At 56.5% G+C, this 22,789-nt stretch overlaps 8 protein-coding genes across 8 annotated transcripts; 4 read left to right on the forward strand and 4 right to left on the reverse strand.

Moving 5' to 3' along the window:
* Positions 1-299: 299 nt before the first annotated feature.
* On the forward strand, positions 300-722 carry MYCTH_2308667 (glycoside hydrolase family 3 protein). The gene has a single exon (XM_003665148.1). The coding sequence runs from the start codon at positions 349-351 to the stop codon at positions 658-660; it is 312 nt and encodes a 103-aa protein (XP_003665196.1). The 5' UTR covers positions 300-348; the 3' UTR covers positions 661-722.
* Positions 723-797: 75 nt separating this feature from the next.
* Positions 798-1,111, forward strand: MYCTH_2129052 (glycoside hydrolase family 3 protein; the record flags this gene model as incomplete). Its single annotated transcript, XM_003665149.1, has 2 exons — positions 798-979; positions 1,042-1,111. The coding sequence occupies 2 exons, from the start codon at positions 798-800 to the stop codon at positions 1,109-1,111; spliced, it is 252 nt and encodes an 83-aa protein (XP_003665197.1).
* An 81-nt stretch (positions 1,112-1,192) lies between these two features.
* Positions 1,193-3,533, reverse strand: MYCTH_116881 (general substrate transporter; the record flags this gene model as incomplete). Its single annotated transcript, XM_003665150.1, has 7 exons — positions 1,193-1,499; positions 1,600-2,281; positions 2,368-2,534; positions 2,600-2,679; positions 2,749-2,796; positions 2,908-3,106; positions 3,246-3,533. The coding sequence occupies 7 exons, from the start codon at positions 3,531-3,533 to the stop codon at positions 1,461-1,463; spliced, it is 1,503 nt and encodes a 500-aa protein (XP_003665198.1). The 3' UTR covers positions 1,193-1,460.
* Positions 3,534-5,712: 2,179 nt separating this feature from the next.
* Positions 5,713-6,538, reverse strand: MYCTH_2112081 (uncharacterized protein; the record flags this gene model as incomplete). The annotated part of the gene is made up of 2 exons (XM_003665151.1): positions 5,713-5,973; positions 6,062-6,538. 2 exons carry the CDS (start codon positions 6,536-6,538, stop codon positions 5,713-5,715), a joined length of 738 nt encoding a protein of 245 aa, XP_003665199.1.
* A 2,211-nt stretch (positions 6,539-8,749) lies between these two features.
* Positions 8,750-9,596, forward strand: MYCTH_55803 (glycoside hydrolase family 61 protein; the record flags this gene model as incomplete). The annotated part of the gene is made up of 3 exons (XM_003665152.1): positions 8,750-9,189; positions 9,252-9,348; positions 9,426-9,596. The coding sequence occupies 3 exons, from the start codon at positions 8,750-8,752 to the stop codon at positions 9,594-9,596; spliced, it is 708 nt and encodes a 235-aa protein (XP_003665200.1).
* Positions 9,597-10,068: 472 nt separating this feature from the next.
* On the reverse strand, positions 10,069-12,564 carry MYCTH_2120042 (uncharacterized protein; the record flags this gene model as incomplete). The annotated part of the gene is made up of 6 exons (XM_003665153.1): positions 10,069-10,434; positions 10,468-10,893; positions 10,970-11,737; positions 11,789-12,079; positions 12,144-12,200; positions 12,472-12,564. 6 exons carry the CDS (start codon positions 12,562-12,564, stop codon positions 10,069-10,071), a joined length of 2,001 nt encoding a protein of 666 aa, XP_003665201.1.
* A 566-nt stretch (positions 12,565-13,130) lies between these two features.
* Positions 13,131-15,695, forward strand: MYCTH_2308677 (uncharacterized protein). Its single transcript, XM_003665154.1, has 3 exons — positions 13,131-14,435; positions 14,486-14,799; positions 14,858-15,695. Exons 1-3 carry the CDS (start codon positions 13,264-13,266, stop codon positions 15,460-15,462), a joined length of 2,091 nt encoding a protein of 696 aa, XP_003665202.1. The 5' UTR covers positions 13,131-13,263; the 3' UTR covers positions 15,463-15,695.
* Positions 15,696-17,820: 2,125 nt separating this feature from the next.
* MYCTH_2308679 (uncharacterized protein) lies at positions 17,821-19,739 on the reverse strand. Its single transcript, XM_003665155.1, has 2 exons — positions 19,071-19,739; positions 17,821-18,974 (listed from the first exon to the last, which is right to left on the reverse strand). The coding sequence occupies exons 1-2, from the start codon at positions 19,511-19,513 to the stop codon at positions 18,005-18,007; spliced, it is 1,413 nt and encodes a 470-aa protein (XP_003665203.1). The 5' UTR covers positions 19,514-19,739; the 3' UTR covers positions 17,821-18,004.
* Between the last annotated feature and the right edge of the window lie 3,050 nt (positions 19,740-22,789).

The following is a 22,789-nucleotide window of genomic DNA, read 5'->3' on the forward strand; positions in this document are numbered from 1 at the left end:
CATGATGGAGTAGCCGGTGTCCGGGCTGCGGGAATGAAAGCTACCATCCGTCGCCGGGCACAAAAAAAAAAAAAAAAAAGGCGTCGGGGTCAACCGCCCCGAGCGCCTTTACGACCGCTATTTGAGCACCTAGATATGATACCGGCCCGAGTCCAGCATTCCGAGCAATCCATCCATCACCAACTGCCAATGGCCCGGGGACATGAAAGATGACCCAGCTCTCTCCCAAGCTCACCATGGCCTCCGCCAAGGGCGTCGTCCTATCATTGTGCCTCTCCGTCTTGTCCGCGGCGGTCGCAAACACTGCGGACACCCCTTTCCTCGGCTATCCCTCCCCGTGGGCCGTCGATGCCGAACAAGCCGGACCCGTCCTGGGCCGCCGCCTACGCCAAAGCCATCGACTTTCTCTCCAGCCTCACCCTGACGGAGAAGGTCAGCCTCACGACGGGCACGACGGGATGGCAGGCGGATCGTTGTATCGGCAACATGGGGGGCGTGCCCCGCCTGGGATTCTCGAGACTCAGGGGCGAGGCGATCGGAGCCGAGTTCAGGGGTAAGGGAATCGATGTGATGCTCGGGCCGGTGTCGGGCCCTCTGGGCAGGTCGCCGCAGGGAGGAAGGTATTGGGAAGGGTTTGGGTTCGTCTCTCTTCGTCCCTAGGGTATGTTGTCCGTGTTCCTGTTTTCTGACGGCTGACGGCCTCGCAGCCCCGACCCCTATCTTGCTGGTGTCGCCATGGCCGAGTGAGTCCATTCGGGGGATTCAGAGCCGCGGAGTGGTGGCCACTGCCAAGCACTATGTACATCCTCAACGAGCAAGAGACGTACCGAGGGAGTGTCGACGTGCATGCAGATCGACGACCGGAGTGTGCGTGCGAGAATGAGTGGACGTCCAACTACCTGCTCAAGAACGAACTGGGCTCTCCGGGGTTCATCATGTCGGACTGGGGACCTGGGCATCCCTTCGCGGTTCCGACGAGGTCGAGCTGGAGCCGGGAGAGACCAAGATTGTCACCTTCAATCTGACGCGGAGGGACGTCAGCAACTGGAACGCCACCATGCAGCAACTGGGAGATCACGGATCGGGCAAAGACTGTCTTTGTGGGCTCTAACGTGAGCGAGGGACATACACCTGAGTTCGACACTGCCCGCGCCCAAAGGGATGTCATGGAGGCACGGCTGAGCCCATCATTGTATATACAGGATGAACGGCAACACACGGCTCTCCTGAATTCTTGGTATTACAACAACATCATCATCATCAGGTTGGCTGGCTGTACATAACAATTCTCCCGCCAACAATCCCAGCCCACCCGGACCAACGAAGCAGCTAGACCCAAAGAAATAATGACTGCGCACATTTGATTAATAATCTCGTTCAAGTCACCCGCTCATGTGGGTATATCATCACCCAACTCCTTCCTCCTCCTCCTCCTCCTCCTCCCCCCCCCAAAAAAAAATTCAGTAGGTGTAACGGAAACCAGGCTCATATGTATCGTCCTGTGAACAGAAGAAACAATGATTAGTCCACGCCCCAACATTCCCTCTCCAAAAAAACAGAACAGAACAATGACAACAAGGACGAGGATGTCCGACTTACCGAATCACACTCGAGCGGGACCTCGCCCCGGTCCGCCTTCTTGTTGAGCCGGCGGAATTCGAGACTGAGCAGGCCCACGATGACCAAGGTGAGCAGCGTGGTGGCGATGCAGGCGTACAGGCCCGGCTTGTAGCCCGGCTTGTCCTGGTTGCGGAAGACCAGGCTCCCCGCGATGCCGCCGATGCCGCCAAAGGAGACAAAGGTGGCGCTGCAGAAGGCGCGCTTCCACTGGCCCCGGATGTTGTTGGCCTGGTACGACATGGCGGCGGGCACGTTGGCGTTGGCGCCCGCGGTGACGAGGAAGACGCCAAAGTAGCGGACGGCCGCCTTCGAGTGGAAGCCCATGAGCGGCAGGCCGATGATGCACAGCAGGCAGTTGAAGGCGACGATGGGCCCGCGGATGCGGTACCTGTCACCGGCCCAGGCCGTGGCGAACATGACGATGCCGGCGAAGGCGTAGGGCGGCGCGACCAGGCATTGGGACGCCCCGATGCTGAAGCCCATGTTCTCCGTCAAGATGAGGGGCAAGAAGTACGCCAGAGCGTACGTGACGGTGGTCGTGTTGAAGAAGATCATGGCGTACGCCCACACCTTGATATCCATGCCGGCACGGAGATACTTGGCCAGCGAGAAAGGTTGTGGCTTGACGTCGCCGCGGTCGGCATTGACGCGAGCGCAAACCCTGAAAGAGAACCAACCCCCCCGTGTTAGCGAGAGACAAGGACAGACGACCAGGGCTACTACTATTCTTTCTCTCTCTCGACTTACCATTCACGCTCCCTGGCACCGAGGAAGCTCCAGTTCTTGCGAGTCGCATCGGGAAAGTCGACCAGCAGCCAGTAGCCGGCTATGCCAAGCAACACGGTTATGATGCCCTCAATGATGAAGATCCACCGCCAGCCGTTAAGCCCGGCGAGCCCGGCCATTTGCATGAGCTGCCAGCGGTTAGTTAGCCTGGTGCATTCGAGCCTCAAGAGCCAAGGGGTTGTTGCCCACTCACCCCGTAGGCCAGAATACCAGCAAAGGCAGAGGCAACACAGCCAACGAGGTAAAACACCGAGTTCCGCTTGCCAACCTCATCTGTCGGGCCGTCAGTCCCAAGCGCTCACCTTATTTCGCTTCACGATCTGGTGGGGAGGGGATGCTTACACCTCGTGTACCAGGTACTCAACAGGTATACACAGCTCGGGAAGAAGCCTTTATTCTCGTCAGTTTGACACCGGAGTTCGCACAAGGAGAAGAAGGGCCCGCGTGGGGGGGGGGGGGGGGAGGAGGAAGGACGGGGCCAGAGAGGAGTAATAAACCCACCAGCCTCTAGGAAACCAAGCAGCACCCGCAACCCCGCCAGCTGCCCCCAGTGGTTCACGAAGCCCATGCCGATCATGCACGAGCCCCAAAGGATGGTGATGGCGGCCAGATGGATCCTAGGTCCAATCTTGCGGACGATGACCGTCGATGGCGGCTGAAAGAGGACATACGTGATGAAGAAGACGAGGGAGACAATGCTCTATTTCGATTGCACAACCGAGATGGACCAAACGTCAGCACACATTGAACTCTGTGCGAGATTCCCCCAAGTGGGGGAAACCGTCCCTAGAGGTCCATCTGCCTATCGAAACTACCGAATAAGTCAAAAGAGAACTTACATATCGGTTCTCGATCAAGACCAGATCCACACCCATCCCCGCAATGTTGGCAGCGCCTAGGTTGGTCCGGTCCATCAGGCTGATGCAGTACATGGCGCCGACGGTCAGCACCAGCCGGCGATCGACCTGGCGGATGATCTTCCTCTGCTCGGCCGGGGAGAAGCCAAAGTCGTCGGCCGCGAGGGCTCCGCTGCCGACGACGGCCCCCTTGGTGGCATTGCCGATATGGTCAGAATCGGCGGCCTCGACGTTCTCGAAGCTGACCTTTTCCTGCGAGGACGAGGCCATGGCGGGTGGGTGTTTTGTTGGTTCGCTTCGTCCCGCGAGTCGAGTTATGTTGAATGGTGTAGTGAGAGAAGAGAGGACAAAGACGGAGTTGATCTGCGAAGCCCAATTCCCTTGCTACAGAGAGAGAGAGAGAGGGAGGGAGGATGGCAAGACGGACGAAGAACGGGAAGGACTAAGAGTGGGAGAAGACCAGCCGAGGGGTGTTTGGGGTATAAATGCTCGACGTATCTCTGTATCCTACGCCACTTGACGTGGGACCTGGTGAGAGCAAAGACCCATCGCGTCTGTAGCGAGAGAAACATAGTCGTCGTTGCTCTAGGCATGGGTTGTCTTTCCGTCTGTAATCCGTACTAGTACATCCCAGGCTCCCCCCTCCTTGTTTCTTTACCCCAACCTGTCAACAAAGAGGGGAGAATCAAGGCAGCCGTCATCCAATCACACCCCCCGATGCTAGGGGAGCATTTCCTGCGTACCATTAGTACCAAACCCTTTTGCATGTACTATGTAACTTCTCTCTCCCGCGAACCTGCCCGGCTCTGCGGCCAAGAACGGGCAAACGCTACGCCTCGGTAGTGCTAACGCACGCGCGCGGGCAATCTATCCAATATTTCCCTTCCCAATCCATGCTCTGTAACTGACACAGCTGGCCCCCGTATCCCGCTAGGTCGAGAGTCGGGACCATACGGTTCAAGACGGCATCACAGGAGCTGGGCCAGACCGGCCAAGCCAAGACTCTTCCCCGCATTCTTGGGGTGGAATCGTCCAAGCCCAGGCAAGCCCTTAAAGTCGCCTCGATGGATCCCGACGTGGAGGGCCCCATCGTTCGATGGAGAGGGAGAGAGGCGTGACAGGGTGCGCTGATAGGCGGCCGAGGCGGCGACCTGGACGATTTGCCAAATGCGGGTGCAGTCGCCGCTGCTAGACAGGGAGGCGTGCTCTTCCGCACGTGGGAGAGGAGGCGCAAACTTGATGCTAGCTGTGCAACGGCGGTCGAAATGCGTCTTGGCAATCTGGGATCCCGACTCGCTGCGACAGGGGTCCGGTTGGTCGGTAGCTCGAACTGCCGCGGGTCTCTCCGCAAACGCGGGGAACGGATGGGGTCTCGGGAGTGGAGAGGCTCGAGGGGAGGGGAGACGAGCTCGGCGGGGAGGAGAAGACGAGCTGCAGATGATGCAATTCTCCGCGTCTGGGGTAATGGATATGTGGCGCCCAGATGCACGCTAAACCAGACGGCTTGGTCGTCGGCCCCAGTGTACGTACGAGTATAGTACAGTACATACTCAAGTACGCTAGTGTTCTATAGTGTACACTAGGTGGCTGTGGCGTTCTTGTCCTTCTGCAATTATGTGAGACTAAGCAAGCACCAGAAACGTTGGCAGCCGATGCGCCGAGTCCTGGCTTTTCTTGCGATTGGGCCACGGCAGCTTGCTCAACGGACCTTGCCGTTGCACCTTGCACCTCTCCCAACGATCTTATCGCGTGTCTGGCCTGTAGCGCAATCAGCAAGTGCTCCATTTGATGGCCTTGCAGCAGTGGATCACATCCTAACGACTAGGCGGTTCGTAACTATAACCCTCCTCTCGGGTTTGTTGCCCTCCCGGACCTCGGTTCTATCCTAAACTCGTTAGACCGACGGGCGGCTTCTTGCCTCCTTGGACCTTGACCGGCGGAAGTTGCGACTCCTTAAGAACGATTCGAGGCCAAAGGATGTGGAGGATGGAAGAATGCGGAATAGGGGTTCCAGCACAGCAGCTCCCTCAGTAAGAAAGCGTAGGGCATGGTGTCTGGCCAAGAGCGACACGAGAAGGTCACATCAGCAGATCCATCCAGTTCGTCAGGTTCCGTATCTGTAAACACACACCTTGTTGCATCGTGACTTGTCTGCTCTTGAGAATTCCATACGCTTCATCGAGTTTTCTCAACACTGGTTGATAATGGACAGTGTAGATGGGTCTAGAACACGATCAGCAACTCCGTCAGCTGGGAACGTAAGAGTATGTAACAATGCGATAAGCGTCGTCTCTTCCCGACACGACGGAGACCAATGGATTCACTTCCCGTGGGACCGGCATGACAAGGAGTCCCGACAGCAATACACCCTAACAAACTTAGAGGCATTTGCCTCCCCGGGAACACCCAAATAGCCAGCAATGCTACCTCTTAGCCACGCGATCGGTTCCTAGCGCATGGCGCCAACGTCATCCCTACCAGCGCCGTTTCGATCAACCTCGGTAGCCGCAGTCCCGACCTCGGTTGGGACTTTGTTCTCAGCTGCCCTTGGCGATTCTTCTTGGGTATTCTCAATCGTGTTCGACTCCCAGGACCGATCGATCTGAGCTTGGGGTTCGCCTTGCTGTGGACGAGTCCAGACGTATCGGTTCTCCCGCGCTTCCTTCATGCTGGCTCTGTGGCACAGATCGTCCCGGGAAACCTGACAGTCCTGAGCAACGACGGTTTCTAGCTCATGCTCTCTGATCTGCCATCCCTTAGGAACGAAGGCAATTTGTCTTAATTTGATCTGGTCGTACCCGGACCGCCAACATAGCTGTGCAGGACTGGACAGCGTCGACAGCTACGTCTGGAGTAGTTTCCGCGCTTAGACCGCCTTCGCCGACTCCGTCGTCGTGGTCGTCATCGTCACGATCGCTGTTTTTGTCGTCACTCCCCAGAGCAGAGGCACCATCGAGGGCAAACTCTGGGCGATACTCCTGGCATTGTTTTGGGCACTCCTCATATGGTGCGGCGGAGACGGCCCCCGGGCCCTTGAGGATGTTGCGATCAATGAAAACTTCTCGACGACTCAATTCCTGCTGAAGTGAAATAGTGCGACTTTGCTCGACGCCAACCTCCGCTACTGCATTGTCCAGCTTACCTGCAAAATCTCTGGCTCGTTTCCGCGACTTCAAAATCTCAACGACGCTTGCAACAACTGCTGCGAATGCTATGGCCCCGAGCACGCTCACCGTTATGATTTGCGTTTCACTCCAGCTTTGTACTGTCTGCATTGTTTGACCTCGTCCGATGCGGAGGTCGCAGTCAGCTCGGGGCCGTTCTCGTTATGTGGATTTCCAGGTAGAAAAGACGTCAGTTGCTGAAGTCTGTGCCGCGAAACAGCTGAGAAACCGAGGAAAGGAGAAGTGTTCCATTCCATCTCCTATATACCATTCGTGAAGTTCTGTTAACAACAGGTTCTGATCGCTATTTGCCGCTTGGTCTTTGTTCCGTTCGCTGTTGCTTCGAAGGAAGCTATTCCCTGCCTTGCAACAGAGGAGGTATGTACAAGCACCGAACAATGAATTGTGCTGGAACAGAAGGTGTACTGTACTCGATTCTCGGCCGTTCGGTCGATTCATTGCCACACCGTGCATGGGCCAAACCGACGATGTTCCAGACAGTCCGTACATGGTACCCAGGGGCCGTCTACAACGTGCAGCAACCTTGTTTCTTCCGAAGTGCGTGTCAGGGCCTGGCAACACTATAGAAAGCAAATGAGTGAGTTCTTCCCTTCAGGACGTTGTTAGGTACTCGGCAGATATATTCGGCAGGTTCATACTCGACGACGCAGACCAGGCCGCCTCTGCCGATATAATACATACTTGATACATTCGGTGAATGGGACTTCGAGTTTATCGATCTTGCCCTGAGGTTCCTGTTCTCCAGGTTCGGTTATGTAACGATAAACAACACCTTTCTTTCAACACCTTTGTGCTGCGTCAATGGCGAGGTCGACTATGTCATTGCTTGCCGGGCAAGGGTGGGTTTGTCTCGCTCACTGACCGGTTTTGCGGTGAAAGCCCGACACGCCTCACGCTTGAGTCCAAGGTACAACTCAGTATCAGTCAAAAAAAAATCCAACAGGGAGGAGAATGGATGCTGAGCCAAGCAGGACTCACTCAGGCGGTGACTGCTTGAAAGAGGGAGGCAGATCGAAGGAAACGTGCTACTAGTCTTTGATCTTCTTCAGGATCTGCTTGATGGCCTTTGCCTTGGTCTCGGGTTTGGGTCAAACGTCGAGAGCTAGATCTCCTGATCAACAGATAATCGCTGTCGAGCGTTCCTTCCCAGGGGAACCAAAAGGTCGGATTGTGGAATGTGGAAGGGGGCAGAAACACATGCGATTTGCCCACCGCTCCCAACCGTCATCGCTTCTGCCCAGGGACCTCAGGCACAATACTACCACTCCAGAACGATGTTGGCTGATGGTTAGCGAAAATGCAAATGCGTTGGAAGGGGAGCGACGAGTGCAGAGCTCCAAGCCTTCAGACCAGGAGTACTCCGCAACTCGGAAACAAGGGAGGCACTCCCGTCGACATGCCCTCCTTCCTCACACCTCCCGCTTGCAGTTCGCTGAAAGGAGAAGCACCTTCCTGCCCTCCTCTGCCTCCAACGTCAGGCAGCATGCCTGCCCCGCCCCTATAGAGAGTCGAGCCTTCCGGAAGCGGCGCATGAGAAGAGCGAAACCGGGTTGACGGCTAGTTGAACCTCGACCCGACACCGCCTTCCTTGCGCAATCGTGGACCGTTCCAGTGTATGTTCGCTCCTGAGGCTCCTTACTCCCCGGAAACAAAATCAGATCACCCGAAATAGTAGAGATTGCACAGGCGCAACGTGCTGGTTTGGCCCACTCATTGCCTCGTCAGTGGCTCGTTTGACTTTACCCCAGAACACAAGCGGTGATGATCGTCGTCGAGACGGCAACAACTTTCTATCTCGCCGAGATCAGTCCCTCATCAGCGCACGGAGAAAACCATCGAAAAACTTTCGCGCTTGCACAGATCTCTCTAATGTTCTCCGAGGCCTGCTGATCCCAGTTGCTCGGGAATAGATAGAAAATGGTGCGATCCGAAGCGCGTGGGATGAAGCATACTTCTCATCTAAGTAAATGAAACCCGCGATTCGGAACGCCTCCCTCCGCCCTCTCAGGCCCAATGCAACCTTCAAAGCGTCAGTGTGCGGGAAACCCCAGACGCCAGGCTAGACGGCATCATCACAGGGTCTCCGGCAAAGAGGGCATTAGCGTACACTATGCATGGCAAAAGGGTTGAGGACTTCTTCCCCTTCGAAAGGGGAACGCGGACGGGAATGCGAGTTCATGAGTCTCTCGGGACATATATATCTCGGCCCCCTTCCCTAGCCATGAGCACTGTTGCCGGACTGTGACAGGAACCACTTGGCAACTACCACACCTCCTCCAAGGAACAATAAACCACCACACAATGAAGGCCCTCTCTCTCCTTGCGGCTGCCGGGGCAGTCTCTGCGCATACCATCTTCGTCCAGCTCGAAGCAGACGGCACGAGGTACCCGGTTTCGTACGGGATCCGGGACCCAACCTACGACGGCCCCATCACCGACGTCACATCCAACGACGTTGCTTGCAACGGCGGTCCGAACCCGACGACCCCCTCCAGCGACGTCATCACCGTCACCGCGGGCACCACCGTCAAGGCCATCTGGAGGCACACCCTCCAATCCGGCCCGGACGATGTCATGGACGCCAGCCACAAGGGCCCGACCCTGGCCTACATCAAGAAGGTCGGCGATGCCACCAAGGACTCGGGCGTCGGCGGTGGCTGGTTCAAGATCCAGGAGGACGGTTACAACAACGGCCAGTGGGGCACCAGCACCGTTATCTCCAACGGCGGCGAGCACTACATGTGAGTCCTTCCTCCGAGAGAAGACCAAAACTCTCGACTATCTCGCTGACCCGTGCAACAAGTGACATCCCGGCCTGCATCCCCGAGGGTCAGTACCTCCTCCGCGCCGAGATGATCGCCCTCCACGCGGCCGGGTCCCCCGGCGGCGCTCAGCTCTACGTAAGCCTCTGCCCTTCCCCTTGATTGAATCGGCCTGCCCACCCCCCCTTTTCAACTCCGACTAACACCATTGCCAGATGGAATGTGCCCAGATCAACATCGTCGGCGGCTCCGGCTCGGTGCCCAGCTCGACGGTCAGCTTCCCCGGCGCGTATAGCCCCAACGACCCGGGTCTCCTCATCAACATCTATTCCATGTCGCCCTCGAGCTCGTACACCATCCCGGGCCCGCCCGTTTTCAAGTGCTAGAGTGGCGGCAACAGCCAGCAACCCGGCCTGGTCGTCGAGCGCAGTCCCGACGTCCATCGGATTTGGGGAGTCGGATTGGTCGACATGCTGGGTGGATGGATGGATGCATACATAGTAGGGGCGGTGGCTGCGTATATGACTTCTCCTTTCATAGTCCATACCTTTGACGTGAATGAACCCAGCACCCTGGACGGCTTCTTACCCGCATTGACGAGTTGAACGTTCATTGTCCCTCTCTTACCGCTAGCACCCAAGTATCGAGGTACGGCCCTAGTTAAGTGAATGGCCACAAGCCTGATCGAAAGGATGGCCGCTTGTCTTTCAGCACGATCAAAACGATCAAAAGAGGGCCGAAATCAACCTCCGTGCTTGACTTTCCAACTTCTGTTTGGTTCAAGTGTTCTTTTGTTTTCTTTCTCTCTCTCCCTCTATATTTCCGATAATCGCCCTCATTCGTCCTTTTCTCGTAGTTTCAATTCCTCCCCAGGTCCCGCCTTACCCTCCACACTTTACTCCCCACCGCGCGCTTCTGGCTGCCATGCAACGCCTCCACCCACGGCACTTCCTCCCCGCCTTGCCGCCCGTCTCCCTTCCCTACCACCACCACTACCTGCGCCTGATCCTCGCCGGCGCGCTGGCCTTGCCCCTCCCCTCCCCCCTCGCCGTCGCCCTCGCCCTCGCTCTCGCCCTCACCCTCGCTTTCGCTTTCGCTCTCCGTCTCCGACCCCGACCCAGCAGCCTCCGATGCGCCCGCCGCGCCCTTGGCCCGGGACCGGCACAGCCACTCGCTGTACGCCCAAGTGGGCGTATCGAACCGCCCGGCGACCAGCACCAGGTCCTCCTCCTCCCTCGGCCACCGCGCCGCACCCGCGCGCCCGGATCCGGCGAGGACGTCCTCCACGTCCAGCGGCGTCAGCAGCTGCAGTTCCTTGCGGGCCGTGTCGACCCCGCGCAGAAGGACCAGTCCGAGGAGGCGCGAGTGCCGCGGTGAGAGGGTGCGCGAGTGTGGGTTGGGGATCAGGGGCAATTGATCGTCGTCGTCGTTGTCGTCCTCCTCCTCCTCCTCCTCCTCTGCTTCTTCCTCCTCCTGCTGTCTCCTTCTCCCCGCCCTTGACGGGGGAGCGGGCTCGTCACCGCTGGCCAAGGTTGCCGGGCGGGGACGAGGGTAGTGTAGATCCCGCAGGGCGTCGCGGGACTCGAGGCCGACGAGGGCGAGGACGGTGCCGTTGATGGCTTCGGCGAGAAGGCTCGGCGCCGGCTGGTGGTCGTAACAAAGAATGCCGAGTATGCCGCGGTTCTTGCCCCGCGTAGCGGACACGCCAGGGGCGGAGATCCGTAATCGGGGTGGAGTCCCAGGTTGGGTAGGGCTGAACTTGTGGTGATTGCTGCTCCTGAATGCTGGGCTGTCGCTTCAGGTGGAAGTAGGACATTGTCTGCATGGTGCGGAAGTGAAGAGGAGTGCGGGAGGAAAGCTCGCTGGACTGGGAGGGAAGAGTGGTGAAGGGAGTAGAAGGGGTAGTGGTGGCGCACGCCGCCCGGAGGCTGCTGACCGTTTCCTCGGGTCCGTCTTGGGACATGTATATGACTTCGGTCGGGCGAATGGACGTGATCAGCTCGGTGAGGATGTCAAGGCCTGTGCCTTGAATCCAGCCGGGTGTGTTGATCAGGAGCGGAGAGTTGGCGTCTGGACCTCGCTGATATTGGGCGAAGAGATCGAGAACGCATTCAATAAAGTGACCTGGGTCTAGAGCAGGGGTGACGGACGCGATGGCGTGGGCTCGCAATTGGCCTCCTGAGGGTGTGAGAGTAGGATGACAGAACGCCGGCGACAGATTAGGCGTGGCAATCCTGACCAGGGAGATGACTCCAGGCGGTGAGTACTCGGGCTGTCCGGGATCGATGTCGAGAACGGCCACGTTCGTCCACGGCCTGTTTTTCACACCTCCGCGGTCCGTGATGAAGCGGTTCGTCAGTAGTCGCCCGAATGTTGACTTCCCGGATGACTTCGGCCCACAGAGAAAAATGACGGGAGTTCCTTTGCGTTTCGCCGTCACCAGCCCCGAGAGCTTCTTGTTCCACTCGGGTGGCGAGGTGAGTTCCTGCAACACGGCCCTCTTAGGAACGTCCTGGGAAGTGTATATCTACCGGAGTCAGCTAACAGACAGAGGGGAGACGTGTGGGGGGTTGCAGACAATTTGAAAGGTTGCAGAAGGTTTGGGCCTCGGAGTCGATTTCTCCCGGGCACTCTCGTTCCAGAGTTTGGCGAAGACGGGATTGAGCGTTGCCAACTGTCTCAGCTCTTTGGCAGCAGGATGAGACCGAAGTTCGAGTACGGTGTCGTCTGTGGTCCGGAGAACAGGCACAGCATGGCAGTGGGGAGCATGAACCCATTGAATAGGGTCAGACGGGGTCAGGATGGCTCCGGCAATCGTAGCTTCTCCCTCGCAGACCTTGACGCCGTAACTCCCAAGAATAACAAGTCGCTATCGGTTGTCAGCGGGGACCACGAGCGCATGAGAGCCTGTTCGAGATTGGTGAATGGCATACCTCTCCGTCGCGCGTTGTCAGTATCGACCGGCCACCGCTTTTCCTCTGGAAGTTTGTCTTGTTTGGCTTAAAAGACGAGTGCTGTCTAATGAGCATCCCACCGGACCCGGGACCAGGCGTAGAGGCTCTATTTCGATTTAGCATCGTTCGAGACGAGAGCTCAACACCGTCACCCAACTTACCCTGACCCCACGTCTCCCGCCTTCTCGCCTACAACTCCCTGCGTTTGCTTCGCAACCCCCGGTCCTGGCTCGTTTGGAGACTGAGATTTCCTGCTGCGGCCCGCCACGGACCGCGCCGACGGAGTTCCGGTCCTTTCCGGGTCAACCTCATCTTCGGTCGCAGGCTCAGAAACAGATCCTCCCTTGTGTTTCGCTGCTGCCAACTCCCAGAGTTGCTGCCGTGCAGCAAACGCGCTCATCGCTTAGCTGAGTCAGCATAATGGCGAGGTCAATTATCTGAAGTTGTTCTTTCGCGAGAGGTTTTCGTACCCGTTGGCGTTGAACTCCCGCCACCATCCAACTTTCTTCTTTTATTCGTAGCCATCTCTCTCCTGCGAATTACCGACAGACGGTCTCTCCGATTTCCGTGTTCCAATTTCCAGTCTAAAACCTCCCAACCTAGAAACCGAACAGAGGGTGGTAGATCAAAAATCGCTAAATTCAGGCATTGCCCGGCTTACGGGTCTCGACAATCTCGACCAAATTCAGTTGCGCCGGTTGGAGCCGCCTTTTTCGCAATCTGACCGACAGGCTCGAGTTGCCCGCTCTCTTTCTTCTCTTTGCCGTTTGGCAGGTATGTTGAAATGGCAAGCCGATTCTTTTCCTTCCACACCCCCCCGCCAATCAACTTTCTTGATGCTCTTTGTTACACCGACCCCACCAAACCCCCACAATTCCGTGCCTGCAGGGATCATGCAGCTGTAGCCAGAAAGCTTATCGTGAATTTTTTTGGAGGTCCCAAGAAAAAAAAAAGCGGCAGGAACAAAAAGAACAACCATAGCTTTTCCTTGTGTCGCTTGTCCTTGCGACTTTCTGTTACTGTTCTACCACACCCTCCTTCATCTTGGGGATTTTTTTTCAGAACTTTTTCCCTACCATCACAGCTAAATTTGTGCGCAATGGCAGGGCCCCGTGCGCCTATCGGCACTCTATCACAGCACGCCGCCGCCGCCGCCGGCCTTGTGCGCGGCATGGTACCCAAGATGTTTGGCCGTACCGATCCGAAGCAGGCTCGCAAGACCGAGGAAATCACAGAGAGCGATAGCACCAGCGACAGCGACAGCGACAGCTCTACCCATAGCGATTCGGAGACTGACGAGGCCGTGAGAGAGGACACCAAGAACTGGGCAGACAAGTTGAAGGCCAAAAAGGCCGGGTCGACGCCGACGCCGGCTAGCAAGCCGGTCAAGGCCGCACCTGTGTCCGCTGCGTCGCCTAATGCGAAGTCTAGCAGTCGCGCCACCAAATCGGACATTAAGAAGTCGTCATCTTCAGATTCGTCCGCTAGCGAGAGCGACAGCGACAGCGACAGCGAGAGTGGGAGTGACGAAGGGGACGACAAGATGGCCGTCGATCCGAAATCCGACTCAGAGGTGGTTAGCAAAAAGACCAAAAATGGAGGGCCCAAGGTCAAGGAGGAGGTTCAGTCCGGCTCCGATAGCGAGTCGAGCGACGAAGAGATGGGCGACTCCGCCCCGACCGAGAAGGCGGCTCCGTCGCCATCCAGTTCAGAGACGAGCGCCAGCGAGGATGAGTCTGATGACGAAACTCCTGCTCCTGCGACCAGTTTAACCCACAAAAAGGACGCCGCCGCAAGAGCAGTCTCGTCTTCCGACGAGTCGGCCTCTGAGAGCGAGAGTGAAAGTGAGAGCGAGAGCGAGAGCGAGAGTGAGAGCGAGGTCGAGAGTGAGAGCGAGAGCGAGGTCGAGCCGAAGTCTACGACTAAGGCAGAAAAGAAGACCCAGGATGAGAGCGAGAGCGCTGGTGAAAGCGACGGCGGCAGCGACAGCGACAGCGACAGCGGAAGCGATGAAGGCACAAAGCATCCGCAGAAGTCCCTGGCGAAACGGCCGCAGAGCCCTAGGCCCACCGCAAAGCAGGCCGCGAGCGCCAAGCAGCCTGTTCCCACCAAGTCAGCCAAGTCGTCAGCTGCCATCAATGGGGCTGCAAAGAGCAAGGAGTTTGTCAGCGAGTCCGATAGCTCAAGCGATGCCGAGTCAGGCGATGACTCTGATAGCGAGGGCACAGCGCAGTCTACGACCGTTGAGAAGCAAAGTGGGAAGAACTCAGTGTATGTTGACTATCGTCCCGTGACTCTTCTGTTTGCTAACAACTATGTAGCCAAGCACCACCCCGGGAGATTATCTCGCAGGGTTTCCACCTTCGTAAGGCTGAGGAAGATGTCGATGCAGCCGAGGTTGCCCGCGCGTTCAAGAAAGCAAAAGCCGAAGGCAAGCAGATCTGGTACTTCACCACCCCGAAATCTGTGCCTATCGAAGTCATCCAAAAGCACGTCATCCCCTTGGACAAGGTTCATGCTGGCAAGGCCATCTTTGCCCACGACGGAGCCGAGTACACTGGCCACTTCGAAGAGCCAGTGAACCATGCTATCAAGGTCCTTATTCCTGGCAAGACAGGCGCCAAATATGAGACACGTATGTCGCACTGTTGGGAGTGTAGAGCTTATATATCATCTGACTAACTTCTAACCAGTCAATCACTCGGTTGACCGAGTCCTGCACATCACCCGTGTGACACGCCTCGGCGAGGAGGGCGCGGACGAGTCTGTTCCAGCCACCACTTCCGTTTCATCTCCCGCTCCGGTGTCCCAGGGTCCTCGGCCGCAGCCTAAGGGGCTGAAAGCCCGCTATCAGCCTTTTGGCGTCACCAAAGTCAGTTCTAGCGCCCTCGGAATGGATGCTTCGGACAACGAGGATGTCGAGATGGCGCAGGCACCGCCGCTTACGGCCAAATCTGATACGCCGAAGGCTGCAAAGAAGCGCAAGCATGGGGATGTTGATAAGGGAGCCAACAAGGAGGAGTCCACTTCCACGCCCGCCAACAAGCCCAAGAAAGCCCGAGTTGACAACTCCGATACCAAAGCCTCTAAGGATACTCCTGTTGTACACCCTTCCGTCGCGTCAGCCTCGACAAAGACCACTGAGCAAACGTCCCCTTCCAAGAAGAAGTCGAAGGGGAAAGACAAGGCAAAGAAAGATGGCCCTGCTTCTTCGGAGACATTGACCGGCGAATCCAAGAAACCCACCAAGGTGACGCCCATCTTACCTCCTGCTATCCCCGGCGTGACGAGTCCTTAGGCCGGCTCTCCAAGCCAGGGTGCTATGCAGCAGGGCATGCGCGCGATGAGCGTCCCTCCTGAATATCAGTCCATGTCAGCGGCCCGCAAGGAACGGGAGGCCGCGCTAGCCAAGAGATCTTGCACACCCAGTACGCCGACAAAGACACGGATTACCTCGTGGACTCCGATTCCCATCCCTGGTACGAGCACACCTCGAAAGGTAATCCCCTCACGCCAGTGGACTCTGAAGGATCCCTTTCACAATCCGGCTCGACCCAGGAGCACCGCGGTAGCGGAATCGAATATATCGACGGCCAAAGCCCCTGGTTCCGGTAGCAACGCACACCAGAAAGCTATTTCACGACAGCCAGAACCCTCGAAGAATCCGTTCAATAACCCGACTGGGCTTAGCACCACAGGTTCCCCAGCCACTCCTCAGCCGCTCAAGGGCATACTGAAGACGCCGGACCGCGGCCAATACCCTGATGGCAATAGCGCTCAACCGGGCGTCCAGGGCAAGTCCTACAAGAAAAGCAAGAAGCACAAAACCTCTGGTGTTTCTTGGGGTGGGGATATCAAGCACAGCCGTGCATCTTCTTGAGGTGGTCATTCCTTCATCATCAGGGTTGACCTGTTTCGGTTACGTGGTTAAGAACCTCGATCATTTGGTCTTTCGTTCTTCTTCTGCTCCGGCATACACCGGATCGAGGTTCGGTGCCGTTCATTTCTGCGCAACACTCGGGGGATAGCTCTGGTTGCGCCCTGAGCAGCACCTCGCCAAGGCACCATGAACGCCCTCAAATCGCTAGCTTTTTCTCTTTGCTGCCTCTGTAATCACACGAGTCTTGTACGACTACCTCTCCGGGCACTTTAGGCGCACTCGGAATTTCAGGAGATTCCTGGCTTATATGGAGACCAGGCAATATGTGGATGGGCATCTTGAGGGTAACCTTGGAGGCGTGGTGTGTTCCGCTGGTCCAGTTGCCCGCGATTCACTAGGACAGGATGGATTCTTAATCTCCGCACACGATACCCGCTGGGAAGCCAGCCGAGATTGCTGGCTAATTCTTCCTACGGTAGTGAATACAACATGGTTAACAATCCTTCCGCTGCAGTTGAACTTACAAGAGTAACTACGTGTCTTACCACTGATCTCAACTGAGCAAGACTTTTTCGGTTTTGTGAAGTACATACAATTCGTTGCTCGACTTTGGACTGCCTAGAGACTCGAGTCTTCCCTGTCCCTTCTCTCAACTTGGTAGACATTCTGATTCCCCTTGCGCGTTCTCCCAGCCAAATAGCCCCTAGGCCAAAACCCAAACCGGCAGCCGGCCCTTGTGGAAGTCGATCCTTGCGCGAACCCCAGCCCCGAGTACCATCTTGCTGGACCAGGGCTCAGATTTCATAGATTTTGGACCTTACAACAGCTTTTCTCTTTTTTGTATTCACTCTCACGTCTCGGTCTTTGCGCATGCTTGTTCAGTTGAGGGAAGAAGGAAAGAGAGAAAGGGAGGAAGGGGTTGGGGGCGCGCTGAGGAGATTGTTGCTATCAAGCAGAGACGCCTTTAAACACAAGCATATCACAATCACACCAGCCCAGTAAAACACACACACAATGCAACGTCTTTCATTATTATATTCGGTTCATCCAGCTTCTCTCATCTCCCGGCTTAGAATGCTGGGTATCAACCGCTAACGAAACCATGGAGACAGGGGGGGTTGAAACAACCCCCCTTCTCTGCTCCTCCTCTGCTGCTGCTGCTTTCGCGCACCTTCTTCAACAGCCGCCATTCAGCCATCCAACCGGCTGAACTCCTCAGGTTCTGTGCATAATCCAACGCATTATCATTACCCATTTCTTTCATGGTCCCTTTCTTCACCAACACCCATTCCTCGTACCATCTTCTCCCTTCCACGACGTAGATGAGAGACCAAGATATTATAATGTAACCGCTTTCACACGTGTCCGCTCAGGAAAAACTGGGCTGACCGGCTTTGCCTGACCAGGTCCCGTACCGCTTGATGTTTCCCGAAAAAACCGGTCTTTGAAGCTCCGTAGCCATGCCATGTCCCATTTGTCCGACGGTCAAGATCACCCCTCAAGCCGTTGACTGAAAAAAAAAAAAAAAATTTCCACACATCGCGCATCGCGCGATGCACATTATATATCATATGCCGACTGCGCCTTGCCATGCCTTGCCATATAAAAGCGAAAGATGCCCAGAAATATGGGGGTATATAAACGCATGAATCTGCCGTACGTTCGTATAACGACCGGATAGCGAGTGCCGTGCCATGCGTGAACTCTATAAAACGAGAGGGGGGAGGGGGGGTATTGTATAACCATTAAAAATATGTTAGGGGAAAAAAACAAACATTTGCCCTCTCTGTCGACGCAGCGCAACTGTGATTAGGTCGAAATGATCAATTGACCAAGGCTGAACTGGGGCTCTCGGAGAGTGCCCGGCTCACGACGCTATTAAGGTCTTGGAAGAGCGCTTGAAACAAGGTAACCGGGTTGGACGCTGCTCGAACGAGGAGCGATGGATGATCATGCCCACTCAGCGCGCAACAAAGATCTCGCATGCGTCGCCCTCCTGGGGCTGCGCGAGCCGCACCTTGCTCCAGACATCGTAATGGTCGTCGGTTGGGGTGGTTGGGCTCAGGATGCCCGGGGTGGAGTTGCTGCTGCCGCAGAGCGTGTCGCCACGGCTCATCGAGTCAAGGCTGGAGCTGCTGCCGAGAGTCCACTCGTCGCTGTCGCTGCTTCCCGGCCGGCGGGTGCTGAGCAAGCCTCGGCCTAGACCGTACTCCTCGTCGATGACGCGTGGTCGGTCGCCGAACTCGACGTACTCGTACTCCCAGCGCGTGGTCTTATCGAGTTGCGGGCGGGGGAGGAACTTGGTGCGGGCGATGTAGTAGGCGGACGCGGCGAAGATGCCGCCGCCGACGAGGTCGATGGCGTAGTGATGGTTGAGGTACATGGTGGACCACGAGATCCAGACGGCGTAGAAGATGAAGAAGGGTCGGAATCGCGGGAAGCAGTACTGCATGAAGAGCGCCTCCAGGATGGCGTCGGCCGCGTGAAGGCTGGGAAAGGCGCCAAACGGTAGTGGCGCGGTGGTAAAGCTGGTCGTGTACATGTCGACCCCGAACAGCTCGTCAACGCGGCGTAGGCCTGCGGGAGAGCCTTGCATGCCGTAATGCGCCGGCTCCAGGCCGTGAAGCTTTTCATACCAGGGCGGAGTGCAGGGGAAGATGAGCTGGATGGTGACGCCGAGCATCGACATGTAGCCGAAGGCGCGAGCGAAGACGGGAGTGGTACCCGGAGCGGCGAAGAGGAACATGAAGGCGCTGCAGATGGCGGGCAGCGCGAAGTGGCCGATGCCGTAGGGCAGCCATGCTAGGACATCGAGGACGGCGTGGGTATGCGCCGAAAGGATGTTGGAGAGGTTGGCTCCGTACAGGATGTTCTCGAGGGCGGGGAGCACCTTCACCCAAATGTGCGGCCGATATTCGGGGGCAATAAATCTGGAGGAGTCAGCGTCATCCCCCAGAGCTCCCGCTCAAACTCGAAGCGGCCCGGCTTGCTCGGAACGTTCGCCCAAGAGGTAACCAGAAGCTTACCGGCTCGCAAAGAAATAGAGTAGGTATGTCCATATTGGCAACGAAGGCAGAAAGAACTGCTGGGTGATGGGCATCAGGAGCAGCAGCCCGAGCACAAGCAACACCCCGATCTTAATGAGGGGGGCCGGCGGCAGGATCGCCAGCGAAAAGAGAATGTACCCAAGAGTAACGAGGTGCTGCAGATCCCATAGAGTCCACTTCCTCGTCCTGAGCGCCCTCAGCGACCTCTTGATGTCGAACGACGTCTGCAGGCGGGTGATGTCACCGGCGTGTTCTTGCCCCCTGGAAACCCGTAGGTGCAGGCGGAGCTTCCGGGCTGAGCGATACTTGTGCGGTATCGGATTGAGCTGCGCTAATGTGCTAGGCCACCGGAGGGGCAGCAGCTTTGGCTTCATGGCTGGCGCTTGGGCGAGCATGGCCGGGAACTCCTGTACGGCCTCCATGGCGGCGACGGCAAGAGGAGAGAAGACGAGAAGACGAGATTTGGATAATAGAAGGTTGGGTGGTTATTATGGAGGGAATCCCGAGCGCCGTCCGACGGAACGAACGCGGATGATGGCCGTTCCGTGGTAGGAGGCAAAAGGGAGGAGTTGGAGGAAAGGCGGCGGGTTCGAGGGAGCTTCGGGGGTTTCGGGGGCTCGCTATTCTCGCTGCAAATGCATACTTCCCAAGTCCGAGCCAAGCGCTATTACAAGTGGCTGACCAGACGAGGGCTCGCTCAAAAAAGAAAGAAGCCGTGATGCTGGGAGCGTAAAGACAAAGATTTCTTTGTTGACCTCTTCGCTGGCGAGAATAAGCAACCCGGAACGCGAAACGGAATATGGCGGCGGCGGCGCTGGTGAGGGCAGTTGCCGGTCGGTCGACTGCGTGGGCCAAGAAAGCGGGTAATCGTGCTCATGAAGGCGGGTACGGCGCGGGTGGGTGTCGACTTGCTTTCATATGCAGGCGCTAAGAAGAGTGAGCGACTGGGCGAACAAACGCCAAGATCCAATGTCCGTGCGGCCCCTGGGAAGAGCGGACATCATGGATTTTCCGACAAGTTGGAGCTGATGGATGGAACCGGTCGAGGAAGTGGGTCACGCACTCGGAGGATAGCCAGCAGAAAGAACCCCGACCAAGCTGCGAGTTTGGTCGCTATTAGAACAGTACTACATAACACCACGCTAATGGGCGGAAAAGTCGGGCGCTTGGCGCTGATACGCTTTACTAAGCCTCAGCCGTTTCGAAAACCCATCCTTCTGCCAAACGCATCATTTGTGTAGTTACCGTATCGCACTGCGCGAAATGCTCTCCGACGACACAGTCATTCGAGAGACCTACTCTCGGATTCGGAATCACTTTGCATTGCAGTAACAAATCGGTAATGGGCGGTATCACTGGGGGTACGGAGTACAGTAGTGTACACAAGCAACTCGACGACTGAGATCGGCGGATTCGGCAAGGCGACTTGCGGAGCCGCTCCACCAACGGGAGCTCGGCATTGCGACGGCGCGCCCTGCTGTCGCGTGATGCTTTTCATTGTCGCATGGAGTGTGCCGCTCCAGCATCACAAGACAGGCGTTGAAAATGCTTTAAAAAACGGTGAATGTCGACCATGCGACATCTCTGCACGGCCAATGGCAGGATTGCTGCGCTTGCTGATGGGACCCGAAAGCCCCGGTTTTATGGTCGCTTTCTTCAGCGCATGCGTTCGGTCCCGTCGGTTTGTTTTACAAATATCCAAGGACAAACCAAGGACAAAGCTCTTCGCCAAGCCCTGCAGGGAGCCTGCGCCCCACGCTGGCACGGGAACTGCCCCTGCCTCCCCGCTCTCCCTTCCCGTCGCATATTTCGCATCGCGGCCTAACTGGTGGGCCGCCCCGTCGCCTAAATCCATCCGAGGCTGGCCTTGAAGTGAAGTGTAGCGTGCACGGATCCCACACAGCAATCTGCAGCGTAGAATGCCCAACCACCTCAACAAGGGTGTGGTGTTCATTCGCCCGCGCGGTTTCCGCGTATAGACTCGGTTGATGGTCCGCTAGTTACATAGTAGTTGCGCTGTGCCTTGCTGCTGAGACGCTAGCCGACCTGGGAGTCAGGGCCGCCAAGAGGGACATGGATACCAATCACCGACTGCCTTATGCCGGGCGCTGTCAATTCGATCCCGGCCGCGCCGACCAAGAATTTGAAATCTTAATCCGTACTCGGAAAAGGCTCGTCAACCCAAACCGACCTTTGGGGTTCGGTTTCGCAACGAGGATCCAGTTCGCTATGCGAATGATCGACCGACGCTCTCTGCACACTACACAGTCGGTAAATATACAAGGTACGTATACTAATCCGTCATCCGTACGCTACACAATACTTGGACTGCGCCCAAACTTTCGGTTTTCCGCATTTGTACTTCGTACAGAGCCTTGCGGTGGCGTTGACCGGTGGCGTTGATAACGAGGTGTCATCACATCTCACTTCCGCGGGTGACGGTAAATTTCAGGGCCGCCGCTAATTATTTCTGGCCAATCTCTTCTGGTGAAGTTGTTGACGAGCCCTGTTGACGGCTCAGGTACGGATAGTTACTCGGCGGCACGCGCAAATCCTTCTGTGGCCTTGTTTTAGTTTCGGGATTACAACATGGCTGAGAAGCACCTCGGCTAGTTTGCACTAATATATTCCCTAAAACACACAACTCGCAGTGTGCCCACAATAACCCCTGCGAGGTTCTACGGCGCGTGCCGCTGTGTCTTTCGTTGAATGTGATAACTAGCAGAGTACGTCACAAGCAACTTCCGCGACATTGTTCTGGGCCCAACCATTCGGTGATCGTCTGTTGATCACGGAGAATTAATCCTGATCTACTGAATCTACGGGATATATGCACCTCTACCATCCATTGATCAGAAACAAATAAAGAAAGACTTTTCATGCGCATGAGTAATAACTAGGTAGAAAGTCCACATCGTGAAGCGTGCTGGCAGAAGAGAGCCCAGTTCGGACATGGTGTATCTAGCTGCCCAATCAACAAAGCCAAGCAGGCATCCCTCAAAGCATTGGTGGGTCTGTCCGCTAGTGCAAGGCCCAGACGTTGGGGATCGCGATGTATCCACGCAGAATCGACCATTAGGAATCCAGGGCCGCGAAAAGTCTGTCTTGCAATTTTTTTTTAGTTTAATTTTTTTCTTTCTCTCTGTGGAGTACTCAGTACAGAGTACTTTGTCATGTTCTGGACCTACTAGTAAGGTATTTACTTTGGCATTATCACTATGGTGTGATCTCTATGACTACATTCGTCCAGACCACATGAGGCACTCCTTAGGTAAGCCCAAGTAATGTATCCGTACATCCACCTCTGCCGCAGATGTACGTTAGCGCTGAGTGGTGTCAAAAGAGATCCGTCACAATACCCAAGCCTATCCTCCATCCTTACCTCAATTACCATGACCTCCTGACAAAGATGCCCTTCCTGCTTGTACAGTACGTAATAAGACACCAAGCACTTCGTTGTCCTATGGCAACTGGAAAGAGCGAGTGTTCATTTCCGAGGCTTACCGGGTCTGCCGGGTCTGCCGGGTCTGCCGGAGTGCTTACGCCCCACATTAGAGGCCCCCATCAGGGCCCTCCTTGCCCGATCGGATTTCGGGGTTTCGCTCAGGCGGCACGGACATTTGCTAGAGTCCGGTCTGGCGAGCTGCCCTGTCGGTCCAGGCACCTGTCATGCGTAACCTTGGTTCCGTTTTCCATAT

This window comes from Thermothelomyces thermophilus, chromosome 5, assembly GCF_000226095.1.
Source record: "Thermothelomyces thermophilus ATCC 42464 chromosome 5, complete sequence".
NCBI classification, from domain to species: Eukaryota; Fungi; Ascomycota; class Sordariomycetes; order Sordariales; family Chaetomiaceae; genus Thermothelomyces; species Thermothelomyces thermophilus.